We start from the raw sequence: 16411 nt of genomic DNA on the forward strand, positions 1-16411 counted from the left end.
CAACATATTTGAACAAGTTCTATTTTATCTCCACGCCCTATGAACTCATGAAAAAAGCCATATATGGCTCGTGAGCCACAGGTTTCCGACCCCTGTCCCGGGCTAACACAACATCGACTTTAGATTATTTGCTCAATACTGGCGTTACTTCTGTCTCTGGGTTTATATCAGACAATCTGTTTCGGGTGTTTTTCAGATAGCAAGATGTGATACCTAAAATGAGAAGCATTTTTTGCAAATGGGGTAAAAATTAATATTTTATTCAAGGTATTCATTTTTTTTAAATTGAAAAGAATCATATACACGTCCTTACATATATTCAACGGCAACGTTGTGTTAACATTTTAAACAAAGTTCAGAAACAATCCGAATGATTTTTAAAAAAAAATATATTTCACTGTTCCGTATTATTTGGTTTGCTAAGTGGGTGATGTGACGCCCTTCCTTTAGTTTGCTCTTCTAAAGTCAGCCACTCTCTCGAACTCTTTGTCTCCTAATCACCTCTTTTTCTCTGTTTGCATGTTTTGTTTGTTTGATTAGGTTTTTTTTTTCATTAAAAAAAGGAAAGAATAACAACGGAACTGCTCTGCCCCAGCGTTTTTAAACAACAGGGAGGCAGAATCTAACAAACAGGACAATTCAATAACCGATAGATACCAGGAAAGGTTGCTTCAAATATGTTTGCATTGTCACCTGGTGATATTCCTTTTTGTGATGAGTGTTGACATGAAAAAGCAGACTTTTTGTCAATAAAATTACACATATCAAAGAGGTCAGTGGAAGTTTTATATATAAAAATAAATGCTCCAAATAAAGTCATACTAGGCATAATCGGTGGTTTGCAGCATATTTTGATGCATCCGCTCAAGGATGCGATGCAAACCGCTAAAGCTGGGCCGGTCAGACGCTTGCAAGCTCCAACAAAGCCTCATGAGGTTGTAGAGATCCATCTGGCATCCGTCTGGGCAGGACAGAATGTTACCGTCTCTCACATAGTAGATGACCTCCTCGTGGCCCATGCCATAATAAGGTTGCATGCCGTGTGAGAAGATCTCCCACAACACCACGCCGTAGGCCCACACGTCCGACTCACTGGTGTAGCGGTTGTAGAAAATGGACTCGGGCGGCATCCAGCGAATGGGGATGGCGTCGTTCTCGTCTGCCTTGTAGTAGTCGGCCGAGTAGATGTTTCGTGACAGGCCGAAGTCGGCAATCTTTACCACCATCCGCTCCCCAACCAGGCAGTTCCTGGTGGCCAGGTCTCGGTGCACAAACTTGCGCTCTGACAGGTAGGCCATCCCGGCCGCAATCTGCTTGGACACGGACAGCTGCTCGGGGCAGGCGAGTGGCCCAACTTCCCCCCGGGAGGAGGATCTGGACGGGCTGAGCGCAGAGCGCTGGGGAGAACATAACCGTAGGAACTCGTTGAGGTCGCCGTGGGCCATGTACTCGAACATCAAGCACATGGGCTTGCCCACCGCGCATATACCTGCAGTAACAGGGCACACCGACACAGTGACATGCAGTGAGGTTCATGTCTGGTGATGCGCGGTCATATTTACAAACTAATCATCTACATCTTATTTAATTGACAGAGAAAAACAATAATATGCGTAGGATAGAAAGAAAAATATTTAATTGCCTTACCTTAACTTATAAAAGAAGTCTATCTGTCTAGCTAAAGGCTTCATACACGTTTTTTTATGGTCAAAATTAACAATTTTCAAGCACTTTCAATTTTTCCAGTACCTTCAAAGTAGGAAATCCACCACTGATCAAAAGGGTGTTTTTTGTTCTGTCTGCATAAAGTCGCTAGCTTGCTGTTAACCCATACTTTGTGCTACTTTGAGCTGTTCCCATCTACAGTATGATCCATGATCTTGTGTCAATGGGCTGCTATAAACTGGTATGAATTCTGCCATTTTGCTTCAACAATCCATGCGCAGATTGGCTGTGTCACAGTGTTTTACCGACATAGAAAGGACTCTATGCGTGTTGGGTAATAATGGAGTTGAATAGGGAAAACAAGAAGGAAAGTACTGTATGTGTAAAAAAAGAGAAAGAAATGCAATTAAAATGCACAAATTTGCACTTATTTTAATGATATTGAGGTAAAATGCATTCAATCTTTCAATCTTAGAGACTTTTGATCTTTTGTTGTTTGTTTTAATTATATTATTATATATAGTTTATATTTTTTTGCAAATGAAAAAAACTGAATTGTAAATAGTTCATTTTGTGCATTTCATCACTTATTTATAGCACTAAAGATTTAATGTTTTTATTTTGGATTTTTGTTGATGTTTAACTTTAAATATGTTCAATATTGTAGGGATATTTGTCGATTAAATTTTGACAATCGTTAAGATTGAAACAAATTGTTCTTTACTGCAATTAGTTAACAAACTTGCCTCCAGGTGTTGCTTGTGCTCCACCATAAACCTTTTATTTCTCTGAAGGATGCTAGAAATTACTACACTGATCAAAAAAAAAAAAAACATTATTATTTTGAGTTATTGGAGTTCTGATATGAATTACTAATGCCCCCCAAAAAATTGAATCAATGAACCAGGCCAATTAAAATAGAACACGGATTTTTTTTAACACAGAGAATCACATAAAAAAAAAGGGAGGGGGGGGGGAGCGACGGAGATCATGGGAGTTTTCAACCGTTGAAAGTCTGGAAGTTACTGGCACAAAAAGAAAGTTATAATGCTAGTCAATTTGGGAAGATTCCCTTTTGTACACATTTACTTACTTTTGTGTGACTCAGTATTAGCTTGTGTTAGCTTGGCACAATTTTTTTCTGTATAGTTAGCAAGCTAACGGCACTTTTTTTGTACTTTTGTTCCAGTTTTATGGCGACCTTATAAAAATAGAGGTTAAGGACTTTGACTGAATGAACAGCTATCAAAAGTAAATAAGTCTGGTTAATCAAGACGTCTTTCGCTAGCTGTTTGTTGGCCAAATCAGTGAAACTTGGGAGCAAGGGCAGCATACTAATTGTATTCATAATATCATGTAAAAATTCTGCAGTTTTGAAAAAAACAAAAAAAAAAAAAAAAAAAAACACAATGTTGTCTGGTTGAATGAGAAAGTAAAATAACCGTCTACTATTTTTCACCAATGATGGAGACCTGATACATTGTGAAAGATTTGTCAACTTTAAATTCTCTCTCCAGAAGTCCATCAAAGGTGCACACTTGAGCATAAAAATGGTGCATAAAAATTAATCATAGTTGCATTGTGCTCTCTTATTTCTGGGTGTAATTCAAATACAATATTGATGTTTTCAGAATTTAATTGGCTATCAATGTGTCAATAATCATTTGAATCGGTCACTATTGACTAAAGTTATTCAGAGGTAAAGGAAATGGGTCCTTTCTAACATTTACAGGCTCATACAAGTTTATGCGGGTTGTGGACAGTGAAAAAAGTCTGCAATTGGCCGAAAAAGATGCCAAAGTTAAGTTGGTAACGGGCTAAAGAAAACAATTATACCTGACTGTTTAATTGTAAACGGGAATTATGGGGCTAAACAGACGTCTAGCAACAAGGAACTTCCATCGATACGAAGATGCTTTTTGACAGATTTTTTAAATTTTTCGGCATTATCATGTGTTTTGGAGTAACTAGTTTACACAGTTGGATTCACTGCACTCTCGCGAAAGTAAAGAGCGCATGGTTGCTTACAGTCATTGAATTTGATGGCTGCAAGACGACGTCGTTGGTGAGCTACCCCGGCTTTATTGTTTTCAGGTATCTTTTTTCAGACTGATCATGATGTTTCTGTGATAAGTACATTTTGAAATGGTCATCATATCTTGATTTTCCTGAGTTTATGTAGCATGAAGTATTTCAGTGACCGTTGACATCGTAGAAACACGTATTTTCTTCTCAACAGTCCGACAGCCCGCTGTTAAGGCTTTAACCAGAAAAGTTTGCCAAGGATATACAGTAAGAGCTCGGTTATCGCGGTTAATGGGGACCAAAACCACCCTGATAAGTGAAAATCCGTGAAGTAGCGGTGCACCTTAAAATTAAAAAAAAAAAAAAAATATATATATATATATATATATATGTATATATATATATATATATATATATATGTGTGTAATTTTTTTTTTTTTCTAATTATTATTTTTTAGACCCGGTTAATGGGGAACAAAACCGCCCGCAAAAAGTGAAAATCTTAGAAGTAGCGATGACCCTTCAAAAAGAAAAAAAAAGGAAATTTTTTTTTTTTTTTTTTTAATAATTATTTTTTAGACCCGGTTAATGGGGAACAAAACCACCCGCAAAAAGTGAAAATCTGAGAAGTAGCGACGACCCTTCAAAAGGAAAAAAAAGACAAAAAAATGTTTTTTTTTTTTTTTTTTTTTTTTTGACCCGGTTAATGGGGAGCAAAACCACCCGCTAAAAGTGAAAATCTGCAAAGTGGCGACGGCTCTGAAGCCGCGAATGGCGAACCGCGAACTAGCGAGGTCCCACTGTATGTTTTTCTGTTGACTTTAAATCTGAAAATGAAACCGCAGATGTGGTTTGGAATGCTGGTTTACCAAGAAGTCGCACAATGTTGGGATGGTCAAATTGAGCCATGAGCGCCGCCTCCCTCTGGAAATCGTTCTGCATATCAGCTGAGGCTTCTTCCTTGAGCATCTTGACGGCCACCATAGTGAACGTTTCCATCCGGAGCAGGCCTGGGGCCCTGCAACATTCAGACCTGGTTCATGCCAACTTTCAAGAACTAGAGCTGATGGAAGAGGATTGTTTTTGTTTCCATCCACATACCGTACCCTAAGAAAAAAATCTAACCTTACCTGGCTTGAAAAACCCGCCCAAATGCTCCCTCGCCGATGTCTCGGACATATTGGATATTATTTCTTGGGTACTCAAGGGCCAGCAGCTTGGAATTGAGAAGCAAAGGCATCCGTTGGTACATGGGGTTAGGGTGCAGTTGATCCAAGAGAAGTTCTGAAGGGAGACCGCTCATTGTCGGGGTTTCCATTGCCCTGTGCTTGTGCTGCCGCCATCGTTTCCTCTGTCGGCGGCACGTCAGGATAAGGACAGCAAGGAAGACTCCGCCGGGAACGACACTCAGCACGATGACAATAACAGACATGGAGTAGGCCGGAGACGATGCCGTCGTGGGGGGGAGCTCTCGGGTGCCTGCTGCATCTTGCTTGGCCACCGACGCATCTCCTGAAGATACAAAATATGTTGTTTCCAGAAACTGACAAATAAGATCGAAAGTTGGTTCATAAGCAGCAACCTGATCTGGGGGAGTCCTTCCCGCACAGATGTACGGGACAATATTGCCAGCGTATGTAGGGATTGGAGGTGTAGCACCACGGCTTGTTGCTGATTCCTCCCGGGTTTCGACACTTGTTGGCAGAGTTTTTCAATTCAGGGATGGCATCCACAGAGAAGTTGTGCTTATGAGGAACCTACAAAACAAGATCTGACTGAGGCTTTAAACTTTTGTTGACCAAATATCATGTAGGCCGCTTGGGATTTTTTTGTTATTTTGGTCAAGAGTCAGAAATAATTTTATGAACGATTACTTTTGGTCTTTTTTTTCCAGAACAACCGAAACCTTAAATATCTGGCAATGTTGCAACCATAAATATGTGCTAAGACAATGTGATAACAGTTTTAAATGAAAAACACAACACAAACAGACTTGGATTTTTCAGGATTATAATGAAGTAGAGAGTGGAACTGAACATGAACACATTGTAAGAAAACATAAACTTTAAATATGAACTGTTATACCTAAATCCCCAAAAAGTTTTTTTAGTCTTGCTCTCTCAATTGTCCGTATATTGACAATTTTTTTCGCAATGACCAGGCGTTTTATGGGCCTGTGTGGTGGATGGAGCAATTCCTGGAGACAGAGACCCACATCATACATGACCCATCAGTACACCGATTCATTGCCCATTTGACAATCAAAACTAAAAAAATAATGATTTAAATGTGTTTTATTTGTTAGAGATAACAATAAATGCATGACTTATTATGCCCTGTGTATCATTGCTTGTCTGTGATTGAACCCTCGCCACATATGGATGCTCGTGAAATGCCATTTTGGGTATTTGTTTGCCTCCTTGTGGGTCTTTTTGAGAACTACTACCACTCAATTAGTTTTTTTTTTGTAACGGTCACAGAGTTTCAGAAATTTAAATGGTGCTTGTCAAACGAGGGTGCCGATGCCCCCATAGTAATAAGAGGGTTAAGAACGGCTTCCTGGCTACGGTTTAGCCTGACAGGCAACTCGTTTTACGTTTGATGCGCAAAAAGGGGTGGGGCAATTAACAAGATATTTAAAAGACAATTTATCATCTGTGTAAAAGGCAGTTGAATAATTGTCAAAATATTTCAGATGAAACAATCAAAATAAAAACCACATCAATATAAGTACAAGTAGTCTTTCCTGCTTGACACTGCTGCCTGTCGCACCTTCTCCGGTGCCCATAGCTCAGCATCTCTAGGAACCACTAATCATCACTGTTTCGCTCCGTTAATCACTAAAACGTCTCCTGGTGGCGGAGCAGTGACAGAGACGTCTCCCTGCCACCGCCTGCTGACAGATGTTCCCTTCCGTGCGGCTGTTTTCGGAGTTTAGGTGTTCTTTCCCCAGTTCCTGTCCTTCCTCCTCAGCAAAAGCCAAAAGCTGCTCTTCTCAGCCTCTTTTGCCAGATCTTTTATTGCCCTTTTCAATTTCCCTCCTGTCACTCCTGCATCCTTAAGGAGGCGTTTGTATACCGGTCAACCTCCTCGTCTCCATGCTCTTACAAACTGGCGTATTTTCCCTTACAAAATACAAAAAAATCTTACTCCCATATTTTTTTTTCAAACGTGTTTATTTATGTAGTTTAAAATGTTATTTTGTACATGTGTTTCGTTATATCATTCCGTACATATTCTTAATTAAAAAAAAAAAAAAAAAAAAAAAATCAGGAACAATTGTTATCAGCGTGATTAAAAAATCCATTAATAACACTTTAAATTTGTAAATAAAGATATTTGTTGGAGGAAAAAATTAGTGGGCATTTGTATTTTGTAAACCAAACCACAATATCCACCATTGAGGCTTTACATTTCAAACAGACTAACAGAGACAGAGAATACAAACCTTTGCAGCCTTGTGACTGGGAAACTTGATTTTCATGAGCCTTGGGGGTTTGTTGTTCTCTGCCATGAAATGGCAAAACACCACTTCTGCAGCTGTTTAGGAGTCTTCCAGTGTAGTGCCTAATTTTGACTCCCATGCAAAATCCCCCCCCCCCCCCCTTTCGTGTGAACACGCATTCTGCTGCGCTTCCGACAATAGCGATCATTTTCTATATAATAAGCTTATTGAGATCTGATTTCCCCCTATGTCCTGGTCCGAAGCCTACGATCTGAGAGTGCCGGTCTTCTGGTGATCCCAAGAGCAAAGAAGTGTTCTGCTGGTTCGAGAGCGTTCTCCATCCAGGCACCGGTGCTGTGGAATGCTCTTCCCCCTGAGATCCGATCTGCAACCTTAGTGGAAATGTTTAAATCTAAGCTTAAAACTCACTTCCATTCCATAGCATATAAATAATCTACTCTTCTCGTCGGCTGAAAAATAGTCTGTGTAATATAGTGTAATAATCTGTGAAGCCCTTTGAGACTCTTCGTGATTTAGGGCTATACAAATAAAAATGACTTGACTTGACTTGAAACAAGATCTGCAACCTCAGTGGAAATGTTTAAATCTAAGCTTAAAACTCACTTTTACTCTATAGCAGGGGTGGCCAACCATTCAGCGACTAAGAGCCAATTTTTTGTCTGTGTTACTACAAAGAGCCACATCATAGTTGTTAACGGGGGCGAGTTGATTATTTTTTTTCTTTGTTACTAAAAAGCCACATTATACACATAAACATCTTTTAATCATGTACGCACGCATACACAAATCTCTACTCGACTAGATCTGATGAAAATAACCACACCAACATGATAATATCAATAATTTTCAACAGTTAACATTGTGAGCACTGTTCCAGATCCATTATCGACTTGAGGTCTGAGAGCTTGGGATAGTCCTTGTCCTTCTCTTCCATGAACAGTTTCACTGGATCCAAAAGCTCAAAGAAGCGAGATAGTACCTGGCTTTTTGACAGCCACCTCACAGTGCAGTGCAGCGGCAGGTCACCTGGAAGTCCTTGGTCCAGTTCAGCGATGATATTCCTGAATATCCTCCGGTTAAGCGCATGTGTGCAGATGAAGTTGACGATTTCCATCACAGGTTTAATGACGTTGTCAAATTTGAGTGATTTAGACACGAGTTGCTCCCTGTGGGTGATGCAGTGGAAATCCCAAAAGTCTGGAAATGTTTGATCAGCTTTGTACAGTCCCACAAGCCCGTTCATTGATCCGATGATGGCTGGCGCTCCATCCGTAGCTCTTGCAGTTAGTTTGTTTGTCTGCAACTGTTATTCAACAGCTGCATTAATATCGGATATTCTTCGTTCCATACTGTGGCGAGACTGTTGAACATCTGATTTGCTCTGTTTTAGTTTGTTGTCTACAGGAGCCAAGATTTCGAAGGCGTCAATGACGCATTTTTAATGAATTGTCTTTCGTTGTATAGCTTTTTAGCCCGTGCTATGTTCCAAGCTAACTGATACGAAGCAAACGTTACGGTCTCAGAGTGTTTCATAATTTTTTTTTGAAAGAAATGCAACTGTTTTTCTGCTTTGCTTTTCGTAGTCAACAACTTTTTCTTACTAAGTTCAGTCCCTTTTGGAAATTCCTGTTCGATGTTAGGGTGGAGTGAGCTGAATTGACGCTGAAGATTTGAAGCTTTGAAATGTGCTAATGCCGCGTTACGTATAAGGCAGATAGGCTTGCCATTACGTTCAATAAAATATTATAAACTCTCCCATTCTGGCAAAAACGTCCTGTGTTCTTCTTCATATTTTAGTTTGGCTGTGCCTTTTTACCTGCCATTTCAAGAGGTAATTTCACATACATTGACTACAATACATTTTGTCAAACAAATATTTTCTCGTCGCTTGTTTTACGTCAATAAAACAGACATTCATTGTCAGACTGCCATCTAGCTGTAGGGAAGGCAAATTACAGTGCCGGCTAAACATTCTTGATGCATGTCATGTTACAGCTTCGAAAGAGCCGCATTAAACCAGTTTATAACAGCTCCTAAAGAGCCGCATGAAACTAGTTCAAGAGCCGCATGCGGCTCGAGAGCCGCGGGTTGGCCACCCCTGCTCTATAGCATAAGAATAACCTAAACTGCTCATGTGTAATAACCTGTGAAGCCCTTTGAGACTCTTTGTGATTAAGGGCTATACAAATAAAAATGACGTGACTTGACTTGAACTCCTATAAAACTTGTTTTTAATCTAAAAACATTTTGATTCATATTTCCCATGTTTTTCAGGGATGTGTTTCCCGAGGACCTTGTTTTTTATTATTATATAGTTTATAAAGTTATTTTCCTTTTTGTTTTGGTTTTTCCTCTATTGCTTATTTTTTTCAGAGCTTTTTACTGTGTTTCTTGCTTTTTCCTTTTTATTATTTGTTTCCTGATTTTTGGTTACCTTTTTCCTAGCTTCTTCATATTTATTTTCTTGCTTTATTATGTTTTCGTACTTTTTTCGCTCTTTTTTCCTTTTTTTTTTTTATTTTTTCCCTTCTTTGGGGATAGATGTATTTTCTTCCTTGCTGTACTTTTTATCTTTAAGTTATTTGTGCTTAATCTTACATTAGTATTGGTAATGCATGGAATAAAGCAACAAAAACAATCTGAGGAGCTGTTTGGGAGCTGAAAAAGCTGCTTCTCTGAAAACACACAGAATTCCCATCCCTACGACAAAGGGAAATGCTGGGAGAGGTTGCTCCGTGGGGACTGAAGCATACACTGTGCTGTAGGGGGCAGGAAAGTCCACGCTAACGTCCACTGACGTACACAATATTTTGTTAGAGGAGATGAGATGGCATATGTGCTGCCCAGAGTGCCGTCAGTACTATTTCCACTTTTCTTTGGGTGGGCATTAATCGTAGTGGATTTGAAATATAATATTTTCAATCACTAGCTGACAAGTAAAGCTTTCCAGACTTTTATTGCAACTCATTCAGTGACACTGACGGTTATAGACAATTTCCACTGAGCTCCCAGGGCATGCTAGACTTGTGTTGTGTGATATCTCCCACCAAATGTTTGTTTGCAAGTACCTGTTGATCCCACGGCTGACAGGCTATCCCCGACAGTGTTGCGTTCACGCTACCCTGGTAAAAACGGCCTCTTTCGCGGTAGCAGGTTGCTGTTGACGAGACCCACATAAAACCAATATAACTGCTTACAAATATTTGTGATTGCCTAATAAACACGACTTACTCGTCATTTGATTTGTCTTGATTTCTGAAAAAAACAAAAGAAAAGCTTGATGTTACAAAAAACATGTTAAAAGTTGACAGCTTTTAGTGCCTGAAAACTGACCCATGAAAGAAACTGGAGTGCAGGCTTCAGAGCTTGTATGGAGACTGGGTAAGGTCTGACATTTGGGAAACTCTAAACGAGGGGGGTGGGCAGTGCCGGGAAGTCCAGACTGGACTGATGTGCTGCCTTCCAGGAGCGACCATTCCTTGTGACAATACAGTTCCTTTGCGGCCAGGCAATGCTCCCTGCGAGCAGGCGCAGATGCCATTGTGGCATTTATGCCAATGTTTTCCATACCAATGCCAACAATAATACATCCTGAAATTGAAGGACCAATAAAAAAACAAACAAAAAAAAAAACAGATATGCTGGTTGCGGAGAAATTGCTTATCAAAGGTCAATACCACAATACAGTGGTGCCTCCTCTTACAAATGTTTCTACATAGAAAAGTTACAGGTTACAAAGTACATGAACAGAAAAATATTGCCTCTGGTCCCGAAGTTGTTTTCAGGATACAAAGTCTAAATACACAGCATACGGTGCCATTTGCCACTCCCAGAAGTCTACTTGGCAACTGGTGCGTATGCGTAAATCATGCTCTACGTGTCCCATTCCTGCTCTGTAAACAGTCTACTGGATGGTACTGCTATTAAAGCTATCATTCTCAATGGATGCACTTCATGAAAAAAATGCAGAAAAGTGGAGATGAAGAGACTTTTTCTGGCCATCCAAACAAAGCAAGAGATCATGGAAAAGTATGAAAAGACACACCGCCGTGCAGGATGTTCAGAGACAACAAGGAGGAGGACACAGCCATCATTCCAGCAGCCCAAATAAAGGACAGTGGCAAAATTCCATCAAGTCTTGGAATTTTTGTAAAGCAATCCCCCGGAAAAGGTGTTGACAGGTCGGGCTATTGCTCATTATGCTGATGTCTTCCTCGAGCATTTCCGACAGACGCTGGCAAAAGCAAACGTCACAGTTTTTCATGAACGCGAGGCAAAAAACACTGCTGAGGACCAATAAACAAAAAGACCAGTTTAAAGGTAAATGCCTAATTTATTATTTCATTCTTTTCTTAGTTTTTTTACATTATGTGCCTCGTGTTTTATGTTTGTTGTGCGGTAATCTGATTTTAACATGGACTTTCAGGTTCTGATCCTTTTGTAGGCCTTGGAACGGATTAGTGTATTTATATTAAAATGCATCTTTATTTAGAAATATTTCCAGTTAAAAAGCTACTCCCAGAATGAATTAAATTCGTAAGTAGAGGTAAGACTGTTGGCAGCACGGCGGCACAGTTCTGAGGTCATGAGATCGAACCTCTTGTGCGGAGTTTGCATGTTCTCCCCGTGCTTGTGTGGATTTCCTCCGGGACCTCCGGTTTCCTCCTACATCCCCAAAACATGCATGTCAGGTTAATTGGCTGGTCCAAATTGTCCCTAGGTGTGAATGAGCGAATGAGTTGTCTGTCTCTGTGTGCCCAGCGAATGGATGGCAACCAGTTCAGGGTGTCCCCTGCCCACTGCCCAAAGATGGCTAACCCTAACCCGGCGACCCTACTGAGGATAAGCGGTGGAGAAAATAGATGGATGGATGGAGGTAAGACTGTATTTTTTCAGACGGATACCATTACCAGCATTGGACATGATACTTCAAATCCCCATTAGGAAAAAATACAAAAATATCTCCTCATATTACGGAAATGTATTGCCTTCACTCGGTTTGTAACTGAGGAAGCCAACTGAACAGGAATTTTCATTTGATTTTATATTTTCTTTATATGGAAGAGAAAGAATACATGCATGAGACGTACCTGCAAACGGGTTTGGGCACAGGTCCTAACCCGGACGGATTGCAATCAGGGAAGGAAGCGTGGCAAAGAAGAGAACGCAGTGCAGAAAAGCAGACTGCACTCAATGCTTGCAACTGCACCCACCAGCTCTGAAGCAGGTACTCTTGCAGTTCTCTGGGGTCGGGGATGGTCACGTTGAAGAAAACCAGCAAATCTTCCCCGAGGATTCCACGGCAGGCTTCCCCACGATAGGTGCTGCAGAAGCCTGACCCGCCCTTGTAGAGTCTGCCCAGAAACAAACTCCATGCCTTTTACATTCTTTATTGACTTTAGGGGTCATAAGTATGATACCGTTACTCAGTGGCATCACTCGACAGGAGTCTCAGGGAGTTATATCAAACAACTCTTGTTACCTTTTGAAAAAACAGCTTTTATGCACATTAAACATAAACGTTTAGAAAGGGGGCTAATGACTTTTTCGGGACCGGAATGTGGTAGTTTTAAAGCATGTGGGCACAACAGCTTGGCGGTGTTAAAGATGTCTGTGAAGATTTCCCACAGTCCCCCAGAACGCAACCAGGGATGTTGTCAGAACCAGAATCTTTGCAGGCGTTAATCTTGCTGAGTGTTAGCCTTACGGCCTCCGGGGACAGTGTCAGCCTGTTTGCCAGAAGGGGGTTAAGCTTTCTGTGCTGGGTTGTTGTTGTGTGCCTCAAGGCGGGCAAAGAAGTCATTTAGTTCATTGAGCACAGGGGTGAAACTGTCACAGGTCTGTTGTGGGGTTTGTAGTCTGTGTTGGTCTGTATGCCCCAGCTACAGGCTCCGTGTGTCTATGCTGCCATTGAAACAATAAACTATCTTCCCAGAGTACTGCCGCTTGGCTTCCCTGATGCCACGTGACAGGTTGGCTCTCGCTGTCCTCAGGTTTTCCTTATCTCCTCCTCTAAAGCAGTATTTTGAGCCTTCAGCAACTTGTGGACATCTCCTGTCAGCCATGGCTTCTGATTGGCCTGGACAGAGATGGTCTTTGTCACGTCACATTATCAATACATTTGGCAATGTAGGCAGTGACAACGTCTGCATATTCTTGGAGTTCTGTGGTATTATTGGAGGTGGCGCTTTGTTTAAACATGTCCAAGTCTGTAGTGTTAAAACAGTCTCGGAGCTCTTCCACTGCCCCCTTTGGCCAAATACACACTGGTCTTGTGGCCTAAACCAGTCACTTATATGCTGGCATTAACATTACAGTGATGTGATCGGAGGTGTCGAGGTGGGGGAGGGGTTGGGCCTTGTAAGCTTCTTTCTGGGAAGTGAGGACTTGGATCAATATGTTACTTTCTCTTGTTGAAAAGTCGATGTGCTGGTGTAATTTTGGAATTACAGTCATGAGGAAGAGACTTAGTGAATCAAAAAAACGTTTCTTGAGACAGATCTGGACTACATACTGAGGTCAAAGGTCCCAGTGTCACCCACCCTTCACATTAGCACAGTCAAGATTTTTGTTTATTGTTAAGTTGAACTACTGAGTAAAAAATTGTTTTCCCAGACAGACACTCTGTTCATTTCTAATGATCTGTGATTTTGATAAAACTTTAAAAAAGAAACCCTGCCATTTTCAATACATGTATTCATTCATTCATTCATTTTCTTTACCCTTTTATTCCTGAGTTGAATAAATATTATTTTCAAAACAGACTTGATCCAAGGGGTTCCCAAGTGTGTCACTGTCCCACATAAAATTTTCTAATAAGTTACGCTAACGGCTACATGATTACCAGTTATGCTAACGGCTACATGCTAACTGCCACATGCTAATAAGTTATAATGACGGCTACATGCTAACGAGTCATGCTAATGGCTAAATGCTAATAGGTAGATGCTAACAGCCACTTGCTAACAAATCATGCTAACAGCTACATGCTAACAAGATATGCTAATGACTAAATGCTAACAGCTACATGCTGACAAGTCATGCTAAGAAGTTATGCTACATGATAACCGGTACATGCTAACTGCTGCATGCTAAAAAGCAATACTAACGGCTACATGTTAACGAGTTATGCTAACGGCTAAATGGTTACGGCTTCATGCTAACAAATAACACTAATGGCTACATGCTAACAAGTCATGCTAACATGAACTTGTTAGCATCTACTCCATGGTTAAATTTCATGTGGGACATTGGCCCACTTGGCCATCCCTGGAAACTTCTCGGGGTACCATGGAGAAATGTATTGGCCCCATGTATTACGAATGGGCCTATTCAATTTGAAAATGTTATTACACAGTGTATTAACAATGTAATTACTATGTTATTACTGTAGATGTGATTTTTAAACACTGTCCCTGAAGGCATATCCTTATTGCTAACAACTACATGCCTACGGTTACATGCTAAAAACCTAATTCTACAGGTTTTATGCTAACATTGTCCAGGTACAGCACCAACTCTCACAATTGCCTCAGGAATTGTTGAGTTGACTTTACATAAATTAAGTATTTAAAAGGTAAAAAAGTTTAAAATTAGGTAGGGTATGTAAATATAAATGCTATTGTAAATGTGTTGAATAATAGATTTCATTCCCTTTCATGCATATTATGTAGTTATTATTGGTAATATACTGATCAAGGGACCCCTCCAAACCTTCTTTTTTCCTTTTTTCTTGAGTTTTTCCATTCGTCTTCCTGCTGTTTTCATATTTTAACAATTTTTTCTCTTATTGTTTTCATTTTTTGCTTCTCGTTTTCGTAGGTTTTTACTTCTAATTTTTGCTTTTTCCTTCTTTTGTTATCCATTTTCTTTTTTTTGTTTCCGTTTTTCTTTTTTTTCCTTTTTCCGTACCACCCCATTAAGACGAAGAAAATATTGAATCAACTCAAAACATTGCAAAGCTCAGTAGCTTTATTAAAAGAGACATATCCGACAGGGATTGAACATAAGAAGTTAAAAAGGGAATGGCTAAACCAGGTGTTATACATCTCGTACGGTAAATGAAAGGGAGTAGCAATTATAGTTGGAAAAGGTGTCAGTTTAAAGCGGAAAAAAAGAAGTGAAGGACAATGTAGGTCGATTTATAATGATTTTAGGGTCAATGGTCTGTAAGGAAAAAAAAAATCAATGTTTATGCATCAATTGAACAAAATGGGACATTTTTTCAATTATTAGCTTAAGTAATAACCAATTGTGCAAAGGTAATGTTACTTCTAGGGGGAAATTTTAATACTGTACAAAATGGCAAATTGGAGAGAACTTGGACCACGTACAAATAGGTCTAGGGTTTTAAATGGCATAAATAAAGAATTGGGTATAGGGAGCTATTAAATGAATGATTTTCTTTTTACATTTCAAGATAACATATGCATACATTAGCGGATTGTGGAATACAAAATATTACTATAAGTGACCATGCTCCAATTGTTTCAAAATTAATTATGGACAACGAACCACATTTTAGGTAATGTGTCTATTCTCTCAGACAAAAATGTAGAACAGGAAATAAAGCAGTGTATAAAGGAATATTTTCAAATTACGGCAATTGGGAGGTTCTCCATCAATATTTTAGGAGGGAGGGAAACCTGTAATAAGGGATAAAGTAATTTAAATATCTTCTTGATTGAAAAGAGCCTGATTAAATATTCAAAAAGGGTTCGAGGATAAGATTAAGGAACTAGGAGCAGATCTTAAACGAATGCCAAAAGAATCCAGATTGCAGATAAAGTATTATAAACTACCAGGGACAAATTGATTATTTATTAAAGAATAAGACCGAAGGGGCTTTGTGGTTTATAAATCAGAGATATTATAATTTCACGAAAAAAAACATCCTATTTGTAGGCAATGTGTAGTAAAACCTAAATATATTGCAGAAGTGTTTGCAGATTATCATAAAAACGTATACAATGACCCGGAAATTTATTTGGCGAACTGCACAGAATGAAGCTTTTTTTTTACCAACTATATCAAAAGGAGATACGTTAGAAATTATTCGCCCCATTTCACATCAGGAAAAACAGGACAGAGTAAAAAACCTTAAAAATAGCTAAATCACCAGGAACAGATGGGTTCCCAGGGGTGTTCTATGATAGCTTTAAGGAAGAATTAACACCAGTACTACATAAAGTATTTAACTATGCGCTAACAAAAGGAGACCCCCACCAAATCGTGGTCAGAAGTCTGATTTCCCCT

At 39.7% G+C, this 16411-nt stretch overlaps 1 protein-coding gene across 1 annotated transcript in view; it reads right to left on the reverse strand.

Annotated features, from left to right (window-relative positions):
- Positions 1–239: 239 nt before the first annotated feature.
- musk (muscle, skeletal, receptor tyrosine kinase) overlaps positions 240–16411 on the reverse strand; it is a 37661-nt gene continuing 21489 nt past the window's right edge. Inside the window, exons 10-17 of the mRNA XM_088320332.1 lie at positions 12247–12510; positions 10490–10674; positions 10388–10411; positions 10225–10313; positions 5273–5447; positions 4821–5202; positions 4560–4708; positions 240–1489 (exon numbers count right to left, since the gene is read on the reverse strand). Of these exons, the coding sequence (XP_088176458.1) occupies positions 822–1489; positions 4560–4708; positions 4821–5202; positions 5273–5447; positions 10225–10313; positions 10388–10411; positions 10490–10674; positions 12247–12510 (1936 nt within the window). The 3' untranslated portion in view covers positions 240–821. The remainder of the gene's footprint in view (positions 1490–4559; positions 4709–4820; positions 5203–5272; positions 5448–10224; positions 10314–10387; positions 10412–10489; positions 10675–12246; positions 12511–16411) is intronic.

This window comes from Urocampus carinirostris, chromosome 16 (genome assembly GCF_059441175.1).
Source record: "Urocampus carinirostris isolate Australia breed hairy pipefish chromosome 16, RoL_Ucar_1.0, whole genome shotgun sequence".
Classification (NCBI taxonomy): Eukaryota; Metazoa; Chordata; class Actinopteri; order Syngnathiformes; family Syngnathidae; genus Urocampus; species Urocampus carinirostris.